The sequence below is a fragment of the Mustela lutreola genome, chromosome 6, assembly GCF_030435805.1.
Source record: "Mustela lutreola isolate mMusLut2 chromosome 6, mMusLut2.pri, whole genome shotgun sequence".
Taxonomy (NCBI): domain Eukaryota; kingdom Metazoa; phylum Chordata; class Mammalia; order Carnivora; family Mustelidae; genus Mustela; species Mustela lutreola.
Genome location: NC_081295.1, coordinates 93,960,752 through 93,978,831, shown reverse-complemented (window position 1 = coordinate 93,978,831; position 18,080 = coordinate 93,960,752). Strand labels below are relative to the sequence as shown.

The 18,080-nt window shown below is 44.9% G+C and overlaps 1 protein-coding gene across 7 annotated transcripts in view; it reads left to right on the top strand.

Annotated features, from left to right (window-relative positions):
• The window catches only part of ADGRF5 (adhesion G protein-coupled receptor F5), a 103,810-nt gene that overhangs the window by 27,529 nt on the left and 58,201 nt on the right, over window positions 1-18,080 (top strand). For 2 of the 7 annotated variants that reach the window (XM_059178186.1, XM_059178182.1), the window contains exons 1-2: window positions 510-811; window positions 16,085-16,210. In XM_059178186.1, the coding sequence (XP_059034169.1) occupies window positions 16,109-16,210 (102 nt within the window). In that variant the 5' untranslated portion in view covers window positions 510-811; window positions 16,085-16,108. Of the gene's footprint in view, window positions 1-505; window positions 812-9,990; window positions 10,079-16,084; window positions 16,211-18,080 lie in introns of those variants that run through there. The other 5 variants (XM_059178189.1, XM_059178188.1, XM_059178187.1 and 2 more) reach the window with 4 other exon arrangements.

Sequence of the window (18,080 nt, the reverse complement as noted above, 5' to 3'; positions counted from 1 at the left end):
AATATTAGTGTTGTTATTAAGATGATGTTTTAAGCATCACAGTATTTGAAGCATAAATATCCATAGAGTTTTCCCAGAAATCTGAGAGAACCAGCCATCCCCTTCATGTGGCAGATTTGAAGGGCAGCTGTCTCTAAAGCCCAGGGCTAGGACTAATGACAGTTCTAGGTCTTCTCATACTCTGCTGCGTATTTTTTTTTTTTTTTTAATTTTCTGACTTCTTGACACTTCCAGAGACAAGGACTCATCACTGTTTTCCTCCCACTCTGAAAACATAATCCAATTTAGTGAACATCTCAGAAGGTCTAAACAAGGCATCCTATACCACCCCCTTAGCCCTAACCCATTTGGGGTTTGCTTTGGTTTCATTTTCCTCATTTTTTTCTTTGGTAAAAGGAAAGCAAGGACCAGGGGCATTGGCCAAACAAGTCTGGCCACTCAGTGGAGAGGTTTCCAGATAAGAAGGATCTGAAGGACTTCCCATGGGCGTAAGGGAAATCGCACACGCCATCCGGGGAAGAGGACCAGGAAATCACTTCTTGTTTTTCAAACAGCAGCGAGCCTCTCACGGATGGCGCTGTGAGGCTCGGAGGACCACAGCAGGGGAGGCGTGGGACAGCGGTGAGGCTGAGCTCGGCACGGAGCTGCCAGTCCTGCCTGAGCCCTCACAATGAATCCTGCTCGGCTTTGCCTTCAACGGGTATAGGTTTTCTTGGAGACCGTGGGGCAGATGGCCTCATAGGGGAAATCTGGATGGTTTTAGGCGTCTGATCAGAGCAGAAGACAGCCTGGGGACTGCGGTGGCGGACAGGTAACATGTCTTCTGCTGTGGTTCACCTCCCTCTGTAGCAAGACCTCAGGGGCACCTCAGTCACTTCCACACTTCTTTTAAGACGTCGCCCAGTTCTGATCCTCTTTGCCTGATTTCCTTCTGTGTGGCTGTGACATGGATGTTGCCTGCGTAAAGCATATAAAGCATATTTGGTCAAGAGTGTTTGCAGGCTGTTGGCCAAGTTGATGAGACTGTGTTTAGGAAGACTAGGTATCATGTAACCAACTGGCATCTTTTAAGGGTTTCCGCTATAATAAAGAGCTTTCTTTGTCTTCCCTTTTCTTTCTTACTTTCTTTCCTTCTTTTCTTTTCTTTTCCTCTTTCTTTCCTTTTTTTGTTTTTATTTTTTTGTTCAATGAATTTTCCCATCCCTGAGCCAGAAAACACCATAAAGACAAGAGCATTCATGAACGCTGCCCTGAGTGTGTCCATGGCCAGGCAGCCATGTTGTAGTTGTGTGCTGACAAAGCAAGAGGCTACACCGTGAACTCTGTCAGCTCCCAGGCATTCACCGGGACAAGGGGTGATCTCCGAAGTGTTCAGCAGTCCCTTCTCACCCATGACGGAGGGGAAGAGTTTACGGTCAGTGCTAGGAAGGAAGATAAGAAAAGTGCTGGCTTTAGGAGATGGGCAGACTTGTCTTGAGCGTTCTAGAAGGAGGAGAGTCTCTCTGAAGTGTGGCTTGCTTAAACCATGTTTTCTTATGCTTTGTAGAAAGCCAGCCCATGCCACTTTACTGGCACTCAGTTTTTCCTTTCATGAAGGGCTCGGGTTTTTGGTCTTTCATGTTCGGATGGTACCAGTACCACATGAATATATTCCTGCTGTAACAATGTCTCATGCTCTCTAGTACCCACTCTTGGTGCTCCTGGGTGGCTCAGTGGATTAAAGCCTCTGCCTTCGGCTTTACGCTTCTTCTCCCCACAAATACCCCATCAATAGTGTGTCGTGCATCTTCCCAGTTATTTCTGTCTTCTCAGCTCTCAGGACAAGCCAGGGCACAGAGTACAATAAATTCCCACTGTCAGATTCATTTACCTCTCTTTAACAGCACCGTCTCTCACTCAAAGATCAAATGACAAAGGGAGGGTGCAAACAGCACTTTCAGCACTTAGACGAGTCTGAAAGAGTTGTACTCATTTTTATCATTATTACTTTTGTGTTGATTTTGGCCTCATCAAGTAATATTAATAATAGTTCCCCATGGATTAAACTCTAGATTTTCCAACTGGAGGTTTGGTCCTCTCTTGAAGGCCATCAAAGGCAGCCTTGTTTTGGAAATGAAAGATGAAAAAGAAAGGAAAGGAAGGGAAAGGGAGGGGAAGAGAGGAGAGGAAAGAAAAGGAGAGGAAAGTGAGTTAGGTAGATGGATGAACGGATAGCTAGGTAGCTAACTAGGAGCGACTGAGATTAAGTGGTTCATCCAGGGAAGACAGGATAGGATGGGAGAGATTTCCCTTTTTATATAATTGATGATAACTTTTTTTTCAAAAATTTTTTTTAATTTACTTATTTGACAGACAGAGATCACAAGTAGGCAGAGAGGCAGGCAGAGAGAGAGAGAGAGGAGAAAGCAGGCTTCCCGCCAAACAGAGAGCCCGATGCGGGACTCGATCCCAGAACCCTGAGACCATGACCCGAGCTGAAGGCAGAGGCTTTAACCCACTGAGCCACCCAGGAGCCCCAATAACTTTTTTTTTTTTAAACAGATAAGTTCACTTTCTACCTCTTCTAGCCTTCTGTACAAAAGGGACCTTTCATTTTTTTCCCCCATACAATGTTATGAGACAAGTGAAGAATTAAAAATCACTATGAACAAGTTGGTATGGGTCATGGAGAGAGAAGGTTTGGAAAGAAGTTACATATAGGCACTGTCAAATTTAAGAGTAGTTACAAAATACTTTCAGTTGTTTTTTGGTAATTTCTTGGCCTTCTCAAGGTTTCTGTAACCCAAAAAAGATGGCCTCTTGGCCCTGCTGAATTTGGACATTCTGTAGTGCTTCTTAAGCCTCCTGTTAAATTTGTCTGCCGGAACTTCTCTCCCAGGCCTGGCTAATCCAATTAACGTCTTCACTGTATGCCAGGGCACCAGCCCTGGCAGAGACCAGCCCCTTCTTTCACTCCACCACAGGGGAAGCAGATGTCCGATCTCATTTTATGGAACACAAAAATAAAAGGTTCAGAAACCAAGTGGTTTGCCCAGCATCACACAATGGATCTTTTGGGGGCACCAAGATAAGGAAAAAACCCAGGTCTCTGGCTTTCCCACCCCATTGTTGGGTAGTAATGTAAGGATAGGAAGCATGTTTAATAGAGAATTAACTGATCGGCTGGATCCTGTCAGCTCTGGAGCAACATGGATTCTCAGGTTTGCTGGAATTCTGTAGATAATTCTGTAGATAAATCTATTGCCTGGACCAGATCTTTGTGGATTCCAACACTTGCTGTCCATTAGTATCACCCCAGAAATTAAAAAGAAAAGAAAAATGCCTAGGCACATCCCTGGAACAACGAAATCAGAATCTCTGGGCATTGTATATATTTTTTAATCTCTGAAGTAATTCTCTCATATAGCTAGATGTAAGAGATAAAGGGGCTAATTGGAGAAACAGAAGCCACCCTTCTTCGTGTGCCCGAGAAGCTGGGCCCAGGAGTGCCCGCGCTGTGAGCACGTGTGCAACGTGTATTAGGATTCTGGCTGCTGCTGCCTACGGCAGAAGCAGACCCATCTCACACTCACACATGAGAATTCAGAGTTTTCCAGCTCGCCGACAAGGGCGATGCCACACCCCTGACTTCACTGCAAATAGACTGGTCCTTGCGGATTTTTCAAAACCCAGATTAAATGTTCTAGGTAAACAGGATGTGCTCATCTAGTGCCAAATGATTATGGGGCCATCCACTTTATTCCATGTGACTTTAACACGAGTGTCCCAATCTCCAGAAAGAGAAGAAAGACTGAAATACTAATTATCCTTTGTGTGATCCGCCACTTTCTGGACTGATCTACACATGGATAGACAATAAATCAGGGTTGTTTTTAAACCATAAAACGTGCCCCTAGAACCTTCTCTCCTCCCCACCAACATCTCTCAATATAGTTCAAGCTAGTGTGGGTCCTTGCTGTCATGTTTGTGTCCCGTGTAGAGAGCGCTGGGAAGGGCTCTCCCAGCTTAGGTCCATGTCCCCGGGGCCTGTGAGTTTTGGCACATAGTAGGTGCCTCAGGAAGGCTTGTCAACCAAAATACCTGCGTGGGCTGTAGGTACACTTTGAATTCACAAGTTATTTACCCCCTTGGCGTTTCAACTCACATTGCATGATTCTGGTCCTGAAGGTTCGATAACTGACATCTTGCCAATTTCCTAAAAGTCATCGCCTAAGTAAAAACTTAAGAGGCAGAGTTTGGAGGAAACATTTGTGCTGGATAGACTGGCTAAGTGCTAGGGAATTACGAGGCAGAGAATCCTTTCCTTTAGTTAACGTACACGTTTTTGTTTTGTTTTGTTTTTTGGTTGTTGTTTGTTTGTTTTTTAAGATTTTATTTATTTGAGAGAGAGCATGAACTAAGGGGAAAGGCCGAGGTTCAGACTCGCCTGGTAAGCAGAGAGCCCGATGTAGGGCTCCATCCCAGGACCCTGGGATCATGATCCGAGCCAAAGGCAGATGCTTAACCTACTGAGCCACCCAGGTGCCCCAGTTAGCTCACACTCATAGCAGGAGGCAACACACAGGCATTGGGAATTTTAATAATAACTGGTAATATTTGCTGAGCATTTACTATGTGCCATGCTGCTCAGTGCTTTACAAAGACTGTTAACTCAGTTAGTTAGTTGTTCAATAACCTATACAGCAGGGGCTATTATAGTAGCAATCTTATTGATAAAGGGACACACGGTTGTAAGTTGCCCGAGACACGCAAAAGCAGCAACTAGTGTGGTCGAGACTGCAGCTCAGACAGTCTGACCTGAGTCATGCCTAATGACGATGTTATGCTATGACACTCACAAGAGCACTGCAGAAGGACATGCACAGCAGAGACTTGCAGGGCGGTCGGGAGAAAGTCACGTCTCTGGAGGAGACGAGCAGAGCGGCAGTGTGCTCTAAAGATCAAGAGTTCAGACTTTGGCAACAGAATTACCTATTTTACTGTGTGACCTGGGGTGTGTTATTTAATTTACTCATGCCTCAGTTCCTTCACCTGTAAAGTGGGGACCACGGTAGTTTTACCAATATAGAATTTGAGGATTAAATGAGCCAAGTGCTCGCAGAGTGCTTAGTCTAATGCCTGGCATGTAGCAAGAACTTGATAAATGACAGCAACTGTCGCTGTTACTAAGGAAATAGCATGATCTGGAAGGAGTAAAGCTCAGAAAGGAGGAATGGGACATTTCAGTGGCCAAGGATGGTTTGAGAAGCAATCTATTCGACCAACATTTATGGTTAACATTTATGACGCCTTTTGCAAGAAAAGGCACAATGAAAGCTTGTGAGTGGTCTATCTGCTCTGTATCCAAGTGTGGTGGAAGAAAAATGTGGCAGAGCTGGGTTCACATTGGGGTTATGGTGATCATGCTCGCCAGGTAAAGGAGCTCAAATATTCCTCGGTCACTTGAGAAAGTTTGAAGAATTTGAATGCGGTAGACAGCAATCTATGGAAAATAGCGTTCCATGCAAATGCATCTGCTGATGGTGTGTTGGGTTATTGAGCAGGTGGAGGCAGAAGTGAGGAAGCCCATCCAGATGGCTGCAATCAGCCAGGTGTGGGATGATCACGTCCAAACCAGGGTGGTGACCAGGGTGTAGCAGGCAGCAGCAGAGGCCAGGACAGGACTCAGAGGCTGGTTGAGTTGCTGCTTCCTCTCCTGCTCACTACCTGTGGCGTGGTGCATCCGGGAACCTGGAGAGTGAGTGAGTCCAGCCATTGGCAGATCTGGGAAGAGATAGGTTAGGAGGTAGCAGTGGGAGAGAAAAATGACATTCAGTCTCGGGTGAGCTGAATTTTGACCGAGGTGTGTGATATGTAGCAAAGAGATCAGGGTGGAAATAAAGCTTTGGGAATTCTCATGTAACTTGATAACTAAGACTACAGAAATGGGCAAGCTCCCTAAGAGAAAGGGTGTCAAGGGAGGTGAACCAAGGACCTAGGACAGGTTTTGATGGACTAATGGTGGAGCAGTTGCAGATGGTGAGGAGGAGGGAAGGGAGGACAGAGGAGAGAAGGGAGCAAAAGCTGGAGTGATAAGAGACTGGGGTGGGGTAGGGGGAGGTGCTGCAAAGGAAGAGGCGCTAAGTGACTTCAGAAACCAAGAACCCAAGGAGGACAGGGACTCGTGAAGAATGGCATTGATGATTAGAGAAATCTTGGAATGTTCATGATTTCTCAGGGTACTGTATTTTGGGGGAAAAAATAATAGTTTTTTCATCTTGAATCATATGCATACTTTATTCTTGAAGTCTAAAAGAATCCCTAGAGGGGAAAATGAAAATTTCAGAGAAATGAAATCATTGGCCAAGGACAGCAATGCCTTGTTTCAGGAGACAGAGGGAGTAAGGGCTCCTGAAAGCAGGAGACACAGAGAGCTAAGGTGGTCCTGCCAATTCTTAAGATGTTGGAATATTTTAAGTTATGTTGTAAATGGCTGCCTTGAGCCCCTGGAATGCCCAGTGTGGTTCCTGCTCACATCCACCTCAGCCACCCAGCCCTCAGACCCTCCCACAGACCTCCCCACTCTCCAGAATGATGGCCTCCAAGCCTCTGCTCCTGCAGAGTGACCAGAGACTGCTCCAGTTGGTCCATTATTATTATGAGTATTACTCCAGTATTCTTTTGCATCAACTTGCTGAAGAGTAGAACCACAGAACTGGAAGGTTTGCACCCATACCCAAGCCCTCTGATGCTCTATCCAGCGCAACAGTCAACCACAGGGCTACCCTCCCTCGCCCCTGGAATGCACCCCTGGCATTGTTTTCCCGGGGCTTAGGGAAACCCCTCCACATGGCAAATGAGAGTAGCAAGATAGATGAGATAAGAGCCGAGTTAGGAACTTCGTGTTTTCATCAAGATGGCAATCTCTTGCTTAAAGGTTAAAACCCTCCAGGGATTTACAACAAGGGAAGAAGTATAAAAGGTTATCAACGCGGCACACATGTGCAGTGTGTTTTGGAAAACTTGACCCCATTGTGTACAAACAAATGTTCCTCTGTAATCTGAGAGTCCTGAGCCACCCAACACAATGCTGCTGCAGGACCTTAGTTCAAGGCAAGGGAAAATTAAATAGAAAAAAAGGTTTCAAGGCAGTCCTTTAATTGGCATTGTGATTCGTGTTCGTGTTAAATAAATATTTAGCTTCTCGTTCTGCATGTGCCAGGGATGAATCATTTAATTAAATAATGTCAGCAAAGATAGGTCTTATCGCCTCTGCAGTTGAAAATACAGATCTGCGAGGGCAGCTCTTAAAGTTATACTTGAGGATTTTTAATCTGTATTTCTGCAGTTCGGGACAGAGGTTACTGATGGTACCCTGTGCCTCATGGGATAAACCAAGAGCAATAATCCCAGAAAAACTCGCGACTCCTCTGAAATTTGGTATTACCATTTTGCACGTACCGTCAAAAGGAATCTGCTTTGAATTATCCTCCAGTCATAGAATGATGTATGTTTATATGTAATTTCAGTCTCTCGCCTACTATTTGATCAGAAGTACATGTTTAAAACAATAGCTATATAACCATGTAGTCTGTACCCCAGAACGGGCAAAGCAGGGAAGAGGGAAACACACCAGGGGCTTCTTTCCAAGGGGATAGTAGCTTGTCTCGTTAGCCAGTCACAGGCCATGTGTTAGTAGGAGGCATGACTCCCCTTGGTAGAGTCCTCGCGTGCAATGCAATCAGCTCCTTTCTTAAAAAGAAAGTCACAACTATAACGGGAGAGCCAAGCTGGTTACATATGGGAAAAATCTCCACTCTCTCTTCCACCTTGCAACCAAATTTCTTAAGGTCTACACACTCACTGACTCTATGCCTTCATCTCCCACTCACTGTAAAACTGCCCTCATTGTGGTTTCCTCCCCACTCACTCCAAGGAGAGGCCCCTTGCTGAGAAGACATCGTGTGTCCAAATCCAATAGGCAATCATATCCCCTTTGGATGCTCCTTTCAGCACCAATGGATGTAATTGACCACACTCTGCTACTTAAAACCTGACTCTCCCTGGTTCCAGACCCTCTTCTAGTCCTGGTTCCTTCCTGCCTCCTGGTCTCTCATTCCCAAACATCTTGGCTCAATCACTTTCTTTGACAAGACCTATGTTTGTTGGAATTCTGTGGGCCTCAGTTCTAGGCTGTCATTTCTACTTTCTCTATGGTCTTCCTAATCAATCTTACTACTCTTGTGGCCGCAATTATCCTGCCTTCCCTGGGTTCTGCTCACCTCAGAAGCCCTCCCATAACCATCCTCTCCTTCCTTTTGGTTTTCCAGACACTCTGGCCCATTCACAGCTCCTTGAATGTGCCATGCATTTTTCTACCTCAGGCCCTTTGCACAAGATCTTCCTTCTGCCTGGAACCCTCTTCCTCCTCTCCCTCTGACCTCTCTTTTGTTTTCAGCTAATTCCAACTCACAATTCAGATTTCAACCCCCTTAAATACTTTCTCCAGGATGCTGACCACAGATCCCCAGAACTAGGTCAAGACCCTGTGTTAACAAGCTTTATTAGACATTTGAGCACGGTGGTTAAAAGGGGCTCTGCAGTAACATTTCTCTGGTTCACGTTCTGGCTCTGCCACTTACTAGCTGTGTGATTTGGGGCAAAATACTTAACCATTCTGTGGCACAGTTCATTTCATATCATACTGTTCATTAGCTACCATACTACGCCCCTTGCACTGGAATTGCTGTGAGAATAAAAAGATTTAATATAGTCAATGCTTAGCTTGGTGCCTGGCACATAATAGGTTCTCAGCAATGGACTAGTGTTCTGATTGCTCTCCTTGGTCACACTTTCACGATCATAGTGAAACAATGAATTGTGTCACTGCTTCCACAACGATGCTTATCTCTTCCATTAGACTCTTAGCTCCACAGAGACAAGGAACAGTCCCTTGTTTTCTATTGCTTCCTCTGCACCTAGCAGAGGGCCTGCACTTAACAGGGCTTAATCAATGTTTGTGCAGTGAATGAATACAGAAAAGGATACACGAGTAAGGGAATAAATAGAATTGCTCCATGATATACTTAGAACAATAAATAGAATACAAGGAGGAAGGTTAGGGCCTAGATTAAGAGCAGGTGTTAGGAGGAAGTAGAGACTATTTATAGCTGAAGAGTTCAAGGAACCTTCAGCCAGGAGGATAGAAGTTGAATATGCAGTGATTTTCCTGAGTTTTAGAGGCAGAGAAAGTTGGAAATTACCAAACCAAGTAAATGGCAGGATTATTTTGGTTTTGCCAAACACTGAAAAGTAGTTTGACAATAAGACCTGCCCCTCCCCACTGCCAGGATTAATTCTCAAAGATCCATTTTTGCATTTCCACTTATGTAAGGACACTGGAAATCCCTTACACTCTTTTCAATTATGAAAAATCAGCCCCCTTCAGTGGTGAAAATCTGATCGATGCTTATTAACTATGCCTGCTCTGGAATATAAAATCCAGGTCCTGGAAGGTCTTGAGCATCAATGAAAGCAATTGCTTCTGGGGAGCTGAACAGGGAACATGCGAGAAGAGCACTTTTGGGAGATTAATCCTGTATCCATGTAGACGATGGAGGGAAAGAACGGAAGCCGTTGCAGTGGTGCAGGTGAGGGGCAGTGAAGACCTGAACTGTATCGTAAGTCAGCGGTGGGTGGGATAAATCCAAGAAAGAGTTATGTTTAGGCTCAGATGTCTAAGTGAGGTTACCTTGCTTTTGCAATAAACATGAGAGATTTTACACTCTTTGAACAGTAATGGGACCTCAGAGGCCAACTCCCATTCCACGGTACAGTCAACTCTCTTGTCTTTGCTGATAACACAGTTGAGACCCTGAAAGATGAAGGGACCTGCCCCAGATCACACAACTGGTTAGTGGCAGAGCGAGGCTAGAACTTGTAGTTCCAGTTGCCTGATCCATTGTCCATTCAGAGAAAGTTTTCCATTTATTCCTCTTGATATCCCACCAGGAAGGCCTTGCAACCCAAAGGGTGACCTGTGAGATGAACTGCTTAGCTTATAATTTTGTCACTACTGTGTGTCAACTGTGTGGCCTTGGTGAGTTACTCTTCCTTCTAACTTTTCATTTCTACCCCTGAAAAGTGGAGAGGATTGAGTGGTACCACAGAATCATTGAGAGGGTTACGTGACGTGATCCTTGGAGGGAGCTCAGCATCCCTGGATAGAGCAAGCACCTCATAAATTACAAGGATTGACTTATGTACTTCTCAGCATCATCTTTGATGACAATTACTGTCCATAATTGTATTAGAAATGGCTTGTCCGACTCTAGGACACTATTATTGTCTAGAATTTTAAGAATGCTCAGCTGACCTCCTGAGTCCTGACTTTGAGGCTGAGAGCCTTTGCAAGGCCTTAGCTTCCTCGTCTGAAAAACTAAGGGGTGTGGGAGGCTGGGGGCAGTGCTGAAAAGAGAGATGAACTCTAATTTGTCTCCCATTTTGGACAGCGTGTGTTTATGCTCTGTTCAGATAAACCAATAGTTCAGTTTTCAGTTTTCATAAAAACATACTCCGTATAAGCGCTCAATAAATGTTGAGCAGCAGACCAGAGGTCACACTCACCCTTTCTAAATAAAAAATAGGGGTGTATCATGTTTATTGAATTCTAATTAAATTTCCAGAGCTGCCGTAACAAAGTCCCACAGACTAGACGGTATGAACAACAGAAATTTATTTCCTCACAGACCTGGAGCTTAAATTCAGAGACGAACAGATCAGCAGGGGTGACCTCCTCAGAGGCCTCCCTCCTGGGCTGGTAGATCGTCCTCACCCTCAGAGATCTTCCCACGCACCTTCCTCTGTATCTGCGTGCTAGTCTCCTCTTCTTACAAGGTCAATGGTCATATGAGATGAGGGCCCACTGTAATGATCCCATTTTAACTTAATTACCTTTTTTAAGACCCTATCTTCAAATCAGGTCACATTCTGAGGTACTGGGGGTTAGACTTCAGCATACCAATTTTGTAGGGACACAGCTCAGCCCACAACAAATTACAATGAGGACCAGGCCCTTTTGTCCTTCACGGATATGATCCCCAATGTCCACATCGATGCTGCAGTGTGAATGCTTAGATCCTTGTCATTCCTCCCAGAAGACCGGGGCTTTGTGGGGCCAAGTGTCTCACCCCTCATTAAGGCTGGAGCTCGAATCAGAACACCAGCCTGTTTCGCTTTGAAGTTGGTCCTCTTTCCACTCCAGTCTCCTACGGGAAGGAGGGAATCACCCAAGCCCTGATGCCACCAAATTCTCTTTCCAGATCACAGCAGAAATAACTCTGCCGTCTTTGGGGCCAGTTATTGTTTGGGAGAACAATGCCCTCCTGGGGACCATGGCTGGGCCTACGTCACCATGGTTGGGCAGGCCGCTCAAGGGAACTCCCAGGAGGCGCACAGGGGACTGCTAAACCTCACCCTTTGTTTGGGCTTTTTTTGTTCCTCTGCTGATGCTGTTGTCTTACGCTTGAGGTTCTCTTTCCTTTCTTCATTACACATGAAAGCATCACCCATCCTTCAGAGTCTGGCCATGGACCCTAGACATTCCCAAACTCACCCCACTTTCCCCCAGTCCTCAGCTCTAGCCATGCTTATCACTTGCATACTGTGGCTCACTCGGGAGACAACTTGGGGACGGATCTGGCTCTGTTCCTTACTAGCTGCGTGTCCTAGGCGAATTCCACTGGGCCCTCGTTTTCTCATCTATGAATTAGGATAAAAATACCTATATCACGGGATCATTGTGAGAGGCAGGCAAAGCAAGTTAACCCATTGACTGCACTGAGCACTGTGCCTGGTATACAGCGCATACTCAGTACATAGTGGTTTTTATGTTGTTGTTTTTCAGGCTATGTTTGGCTCCTTCCCGATGAGACTGAGAGCTTCTTGGGGGCAAGGACCATGACTCCTTTCAGTTTGTGATGCAGAGCACAATTGGGGGCTGGAGAAAACACTCTGTATTTGTCAGTGCCTAAGTGTGCAACATATTTGATACTAAATGAGACATAAAATACAATCTCACTATTGGATTGTATTAGAAACTATTGAGTAAGGAGCACCTGGGGGGCTCAGTCTCTTAAAGCGTTTTGATTTTGGTTCAGGCCATGGATCAGGTCATGATCTCAGGGTCCTGAGACTGAGCCCCACGTGGGGCTTTGTGCAGAGTGTGGAGCCTCTGCAGGGGAATGCATTCTAGACTGCTGCATTAGATTGCTGAGGATACAGATCTGCAGACCTCAGACCTCTCTGTGCACCAGAAACAGCTTGGCTGGATACAGAATTTTGGCTCCCATCCCCCAGATGTTTTAGCTCAGTGGGTCCAGGGTGATTTTAAAACAACAACCAAGCAAATGGAAAAAGAAAAACACGAAACTCCCCAGGTGATGGTTCTGGAGTACAGCCAGGGCCAAGAACCACTGGAGGAGATGAGGCACAAATACCCCAGGGAACTTTTTCACCCAGGCAATGCTAAGGGAAGAAATGCATGCCAGGCTGAAGTGGGGAGCAGAGCCCTGGGCTGGAGGCAGGAGGAGGCACCTGCTCAGAGATTGAGCCAATGTGGATTCACATTCTTGCCTCTCCTTCCTGCTACCCAGGAGGAGCCAGGAGACTATCCAGGCTAAAGTTCCCAGGCGAGAGGGGCTAAGGATATCAGAGGGCATGAAAAGGCAGAGCTGTGTAGAGCTTAGGAAATAAGTCATTTCCAGAATGAGTCCCACTATTGCCCTACTTACATGGAGCTGGAAGTCACAACTTGATGATGACATTGGGGCACCAGACCTCCAGACGTGGCCATTGTGTGAACATGCTTCTAACCTTGCAAAGGCACGTGAGCTCATTTGCTCCTCTTCACTACTCAGCACCCCCACCCCCACCCCTGCTTCCTTGCCAATAAAGTCTGGGCAGGTCAGTGCTGATGAAGGGTTTCCAGGAGAGCAGTTGATTTGGAGCACTGGTGGTACCTAAGATCTGGGAGAACCATTCCCTGGGCTGTTTCAGGTCATTTTCACAATGGCGGTTCCTGATGTGTAATCACTCCGCAAGAGAATGTCTTCAAGGAAGACGAACCCCCACCCTACAAATGTGGTGCTGCTGGGAATCCTGAGGACTTATTCCTGGCATATGACGTCAGGACACTTGATTTCCCTCTCCTTGTCTTCTAACTTCGCAGACAGAAAAATAGGGCCAGAGAAGATGGGAAGTTGCTCATCACCCCGGAGTTTGTACTGAGCATGAGATCATAGTTCCCAGCTTTTTCTAATAAGCATAAGAAGCATATGCTTCTAAGAAGCATAAGCTGGCTCATTCATGTTGGTAAGTTTTAGTAGAGACTATCCAGGATTTACAATTTAAAAAGAGAAGGAAATTGAGAACAACGTCAGATCATTTTCTTACTTCTTTGCTGTTTGTCTCTGCGTTTCTCGTTTCTTGGAGGTTGTCTGCCATTTAATCCAGGAATATAGCATGAATAGGAACTTCGAGAGGATTTACAATTAAAGGGACCCTACTGACGATATATTGTCTTCAATATATCTATTCTACTAGATATATTAGGATCTACTCCCTGCTTTTAATTGGGTGAACTGGGATCTTTTTTTTTTTTTTTCACCATTAGCCAAGTTAAACTGTCCATTGGCTCCTCATGGATGAGAACAGCTGTGAGCTGAGGGTTAATGAAAGATTGTTGATATAGGTAAGGGAAGTTTGTCTTCAGATATCTCCCAAAACCTAGGAACCCTAAAAGCTGAGCTGATCTTCAGCTGATATCACTGTTCTGATTGGGCAGGCCAGTGGTATGACCAAACAAACTGGTTGTCAAGTATTTTTAATATTATCTTTCCATCAACATGGTGACATCCTTCTACAAGTAGAGAACTCCCCCCTCACCATTACTGTGGAAGCAAACCCTATTCTCCTTCTCCTGCATCCAGAGAACATTCCCTTCCCCATAGTGGGATCTCTATTGACTTGTGGTACATTTCTATTGACTTGTGAATTTGTTGTCACTAAATAGGTCAACAGAGAGACGAGTGTTAATTTCATCAAAAACTGTCCCTAGGGAAGCTGCGGGAACATGGGGACAGTGGGCAGTATTGGCCAGTAGCCTATACAAAAGGACTAGATGTGGCCATCTGGGGACGGTATAATTCCTGCTAATTCTGACCCCAAGGCCACCACTGGGAAACGGTGGAGAGGATATACAGTTCATCTAACACCTGGGTCCCTCCCTGACTATCAGAGGTCAAGGGAGGCTCCTTAACCCTTCAGTTACTGTTTCTCATTCCCTCAATTAACTGCCTCTGTCTGGAAGCAGCTAGTTTAGCGCACTAAGGTGGGGCCTGAAAAGGTTCAATTGCCTCCTAAGTATCCAGTTCATCCCAGGAACAGTTGTTATCACCAGGCTGGGTCCGCTCAATACCCACAAAAGCCTGTTCCCTTCTAACAAAGACCCAGATGCATCTGGTTGAGATTCATCTATTCTCGTAACCTAAATTGCAAAGCATTTTCCAAAAGCGATTGAGTTGCAGAATTTTAAAAATGTATTTTGATTGCCAGATCTGCAGACTGGGTCAGTTTTCCAGGGCCTTATGCTTCCCTCTTTTCCACTGGGGAAGAGGAAAAGGAGGCAGCCAGCAGCTGGTGATTGAAACGCAATTCTCCCTGGCCTGTAAGTCTCGGCTCCCATCTGTGCATTATCCTGGCCACGGCCCCCGGCACTTGCTGCAATGCCTGGGCTAAGGCCTGCCCTTCCTGATGGCTGCCCTCTGGACTCTACCAATGACCAGCGTGAAACCACTGCAGCTTTGCACCCCTGTGGCCCTTCACGGTCTTTAATCATTTGAGCCTCAGGAAAGTCTGTGAGAAAATAGGAGGTAGAACTGTCCCCATTTCGTAGATGAGGAATATTGGGCTCGGTGAAGATAAGTGACTTACCCAAGGATATGTAGTTCATGGTGGTCTTAGATGTCTTAGATCTTAATCTGTATCTTCTGTCTCTTGATTTCCTGCTCTTTTCACAAAAGAACATGGCTGTAAAAAAAAAAAAAAAAAAAAAAAAAAACTCAACAAGGAAAGAAATCTATACGAAGTAGATTGTCTGAGTCCCCAGACCCGCGAGGGTTGGAATGATGCAAACTGATACTCGACTTTTTTTTTTTTTTTTAAGATTTTATTTATTTATTTGACAGAGAGAGACACAGCAAAGAGAGGGAACACAAGCAGGGGGTGTGGGAGAGGGACCCTGGGATCGTGACCTGAGCTAAAGGCAGATGCTTAACAACTGAGCCACCCAGGAGCCCCCGATACTCAACTTTTTAAATGCAGTAATGATCAATCTAGTCACCAAAAAATGTCATCTTAATCACCAGCATTATACAGAAGTAGCTATCAAAAATCAGTGTATAAGATGGGACCCGTGATATGAATATTCTATGTTGTGTACCATATTATTATAAAGGACTATAAAACACAACTTATATTTTTATGATGGAGTCTAGGATTTTTCATACTAATGAGTCGTAGTCCATTAATATGCATCATGAGGTCAATTTTGATGGGTTCCTATCAGAATTTGAAGGAAAAATAGGGTAAGATAAGATAGGCTCGAATTGAAAATATCAGAGTGTGAGGCATGTAGCAAAGGTAAGTATTGTACTCTGAGTTCTTTTGTCCAGTTACTGTGTGTAGTGGATCACGACGTTTGAAGTATTTCTTGCTCAGTAGTCTTTCTCTTCTTCCTGCTCTGCCCCTTCCCATCTTTCTCCTTTCTCTTTTATTCCCTCTCTCCTTCTCTATGCACATAGGAAAAGTACCCAAACACTGATACCTTTGTCCTCGGTACACAGCCATCCACAATCCCCATCCTTCCCGACCCGACCATTTCCTCAGCCCCGGGTCTGGAGCAGAGGATGTTTTCTCCAGTTGATACCGTCATGTTCCTTCCAGTCTCCTCTTTTCGTCTTGTGACCTTCGAAACGGGGTTTGCTTGTTCTCCCTCTGTTTGATAAACAAATTCTTCTATCTCTAAACTCCCATATTTACTTTTCAGGCAAAGCAACTCAATCCTAAAGAAATGAAATCCCCAAGGAGAACCACATTGTGCTTCATGATTGTTGTGATTTATTTTTCCCAAGCTACGCTGAACTTGAATTTAGAGTCTATTGTTCATCCCTTGGTGAGTACACCCATGTCTGCTCTATTTTTCCTTGTCACATTTTTCTGATTTCCTGGGAATGTCACAGATGGAAATTGCTTTAAAAAAAAAAACAAAACTTTTTTTAGGGCTTTTGAGGAAATGTTGCAAATGTGGGGGAGGGAGTGGACATAAATGGATGTCAGTGTGTCTACTGGGCGACCACTTAGCACACTCTGATATCAGTGGTGCTCAAGAGAACGTCCCCCATCCTCCCTCCTCAACTAAATGCCGCCTTTAAGCCTGAAAGTCCATTCTGAAACTGATGACAATGACTCTAAGACATTAGAGTCATTTAAACTTGAGCATCACACTAGAACACATTTCAGAAGGGGTTTGTGTGTGTGTGTGTGTGTGTGTGTGTGAGAGAGAGAGAGAGAGTGTGTGTGTGTGTGTCACAATCACAAAATGATAAAGATGATGGGGCCATGGATGTCATTTAACTTTTTGCTGAGAGATTATCCAGGTGGTTTTGTTTGGGCTATGGGAAGTCCATGGGAGATTAGCTTAATGAAAGAGGGTGATAAATACACCTTTACTCCTTATAGGAATTATTACTTACTCCTTTCTGAGGCCATCTCAGGTCCCAGAGACAGGTCATGTTATGAAATTTTGAGAAACCGGTGGAATTCTGTGTCTCCGCTTTTTCACCTGTAGAGTGATGATAATAGTACTGATTTCCTGCTTGCTAGAGAATTAGATCTGTTAATATTTGTGAGACGCCTTAGAACAGGGCCTGGCACATAAGTTTTTTGCTTTTTTTATTTATTTGTCCCACGTAATGGCATCTTTTGCCACTGGTTGTTAGATAAGATATCTCAGTCTGTCACTATTGTTAGAGCCTCACTGGTACTTTTTGGCATTATAGAATGTCACTATTTGCTTTGCTTTGTACTTTTTAATTTTAATTCTTTGTCATATATTCCAATGACCAATTCTGGTTTTTTTTATTTTTGTTTTTTGGGTTTTTTTTTTTTTTTTTTGGTAAGGTATTTCTCTCTCTCTCTATTTATTTAGAAAGAGCATAAGCAGAGGAGGAATAGAGGGAGAGGGAGAGAGAGCCTCAAGCAGACTCTGCCCTCAGTCCCTACTCAGAGCTCAATATCATGACCCTGACCGACATCATGACCTGAGCCAAAACCAAGAGTCCGACGCTCAATGGACTGAGCCACTCACACACCCCCAATCCTGTTTTTATATTTATGTTTGCCTGATCTTTGTTCTTTGTTTAGCCTTTACCATAGCACTTTGTGTTAATGGTTCTCTTATAACCACATGTGCTTGAAGTTTTTTTTCTTCTAAACCCAACCCGAGTAAATCTGACTTTGATTAGGGGAACACAAATTTATTCACATTTCATGCCATGCCATATATAAGATGCTTGATCTTACTTTCAAGATTTTCTTTTTTAACTTTCTATACATCCTTCCTCTTTCCTGCTTTCGTGTCTTTCATTTGACCTCGGTTTTCTTCATCTTTTTCATTATTTCTCTCATGACTTGGGAGCTAGATACGGTGTCTCTCTCCCCTCAGACTCCTATGTGGGCTTCCCCTTGTGTGACTGGATGCGGCAGCTGGCTCAGATAAATAGGAGAGAAACCCTTACATGTCCTGTGAACCCACAGGGTCAGTGTAGAGCTCGCGTTACTCAGGTCTGTGAGGAGAAAGCCCAAGCATGAGGTGATCTCAGCAGTGGGGTCAGCTGTACCTCTGTTTCAGACTTTCCTAGCATTCATGGCCTACCGCTGTGCCCTACAGCTGTGCCCTACCGCTCTGCCAGGTTGGTCCTCACTGCGGTGGCTCTAACAAAGCCCTTCTATCTGCCCAGGGGGCAGAGGCTGGTCAGGGGATA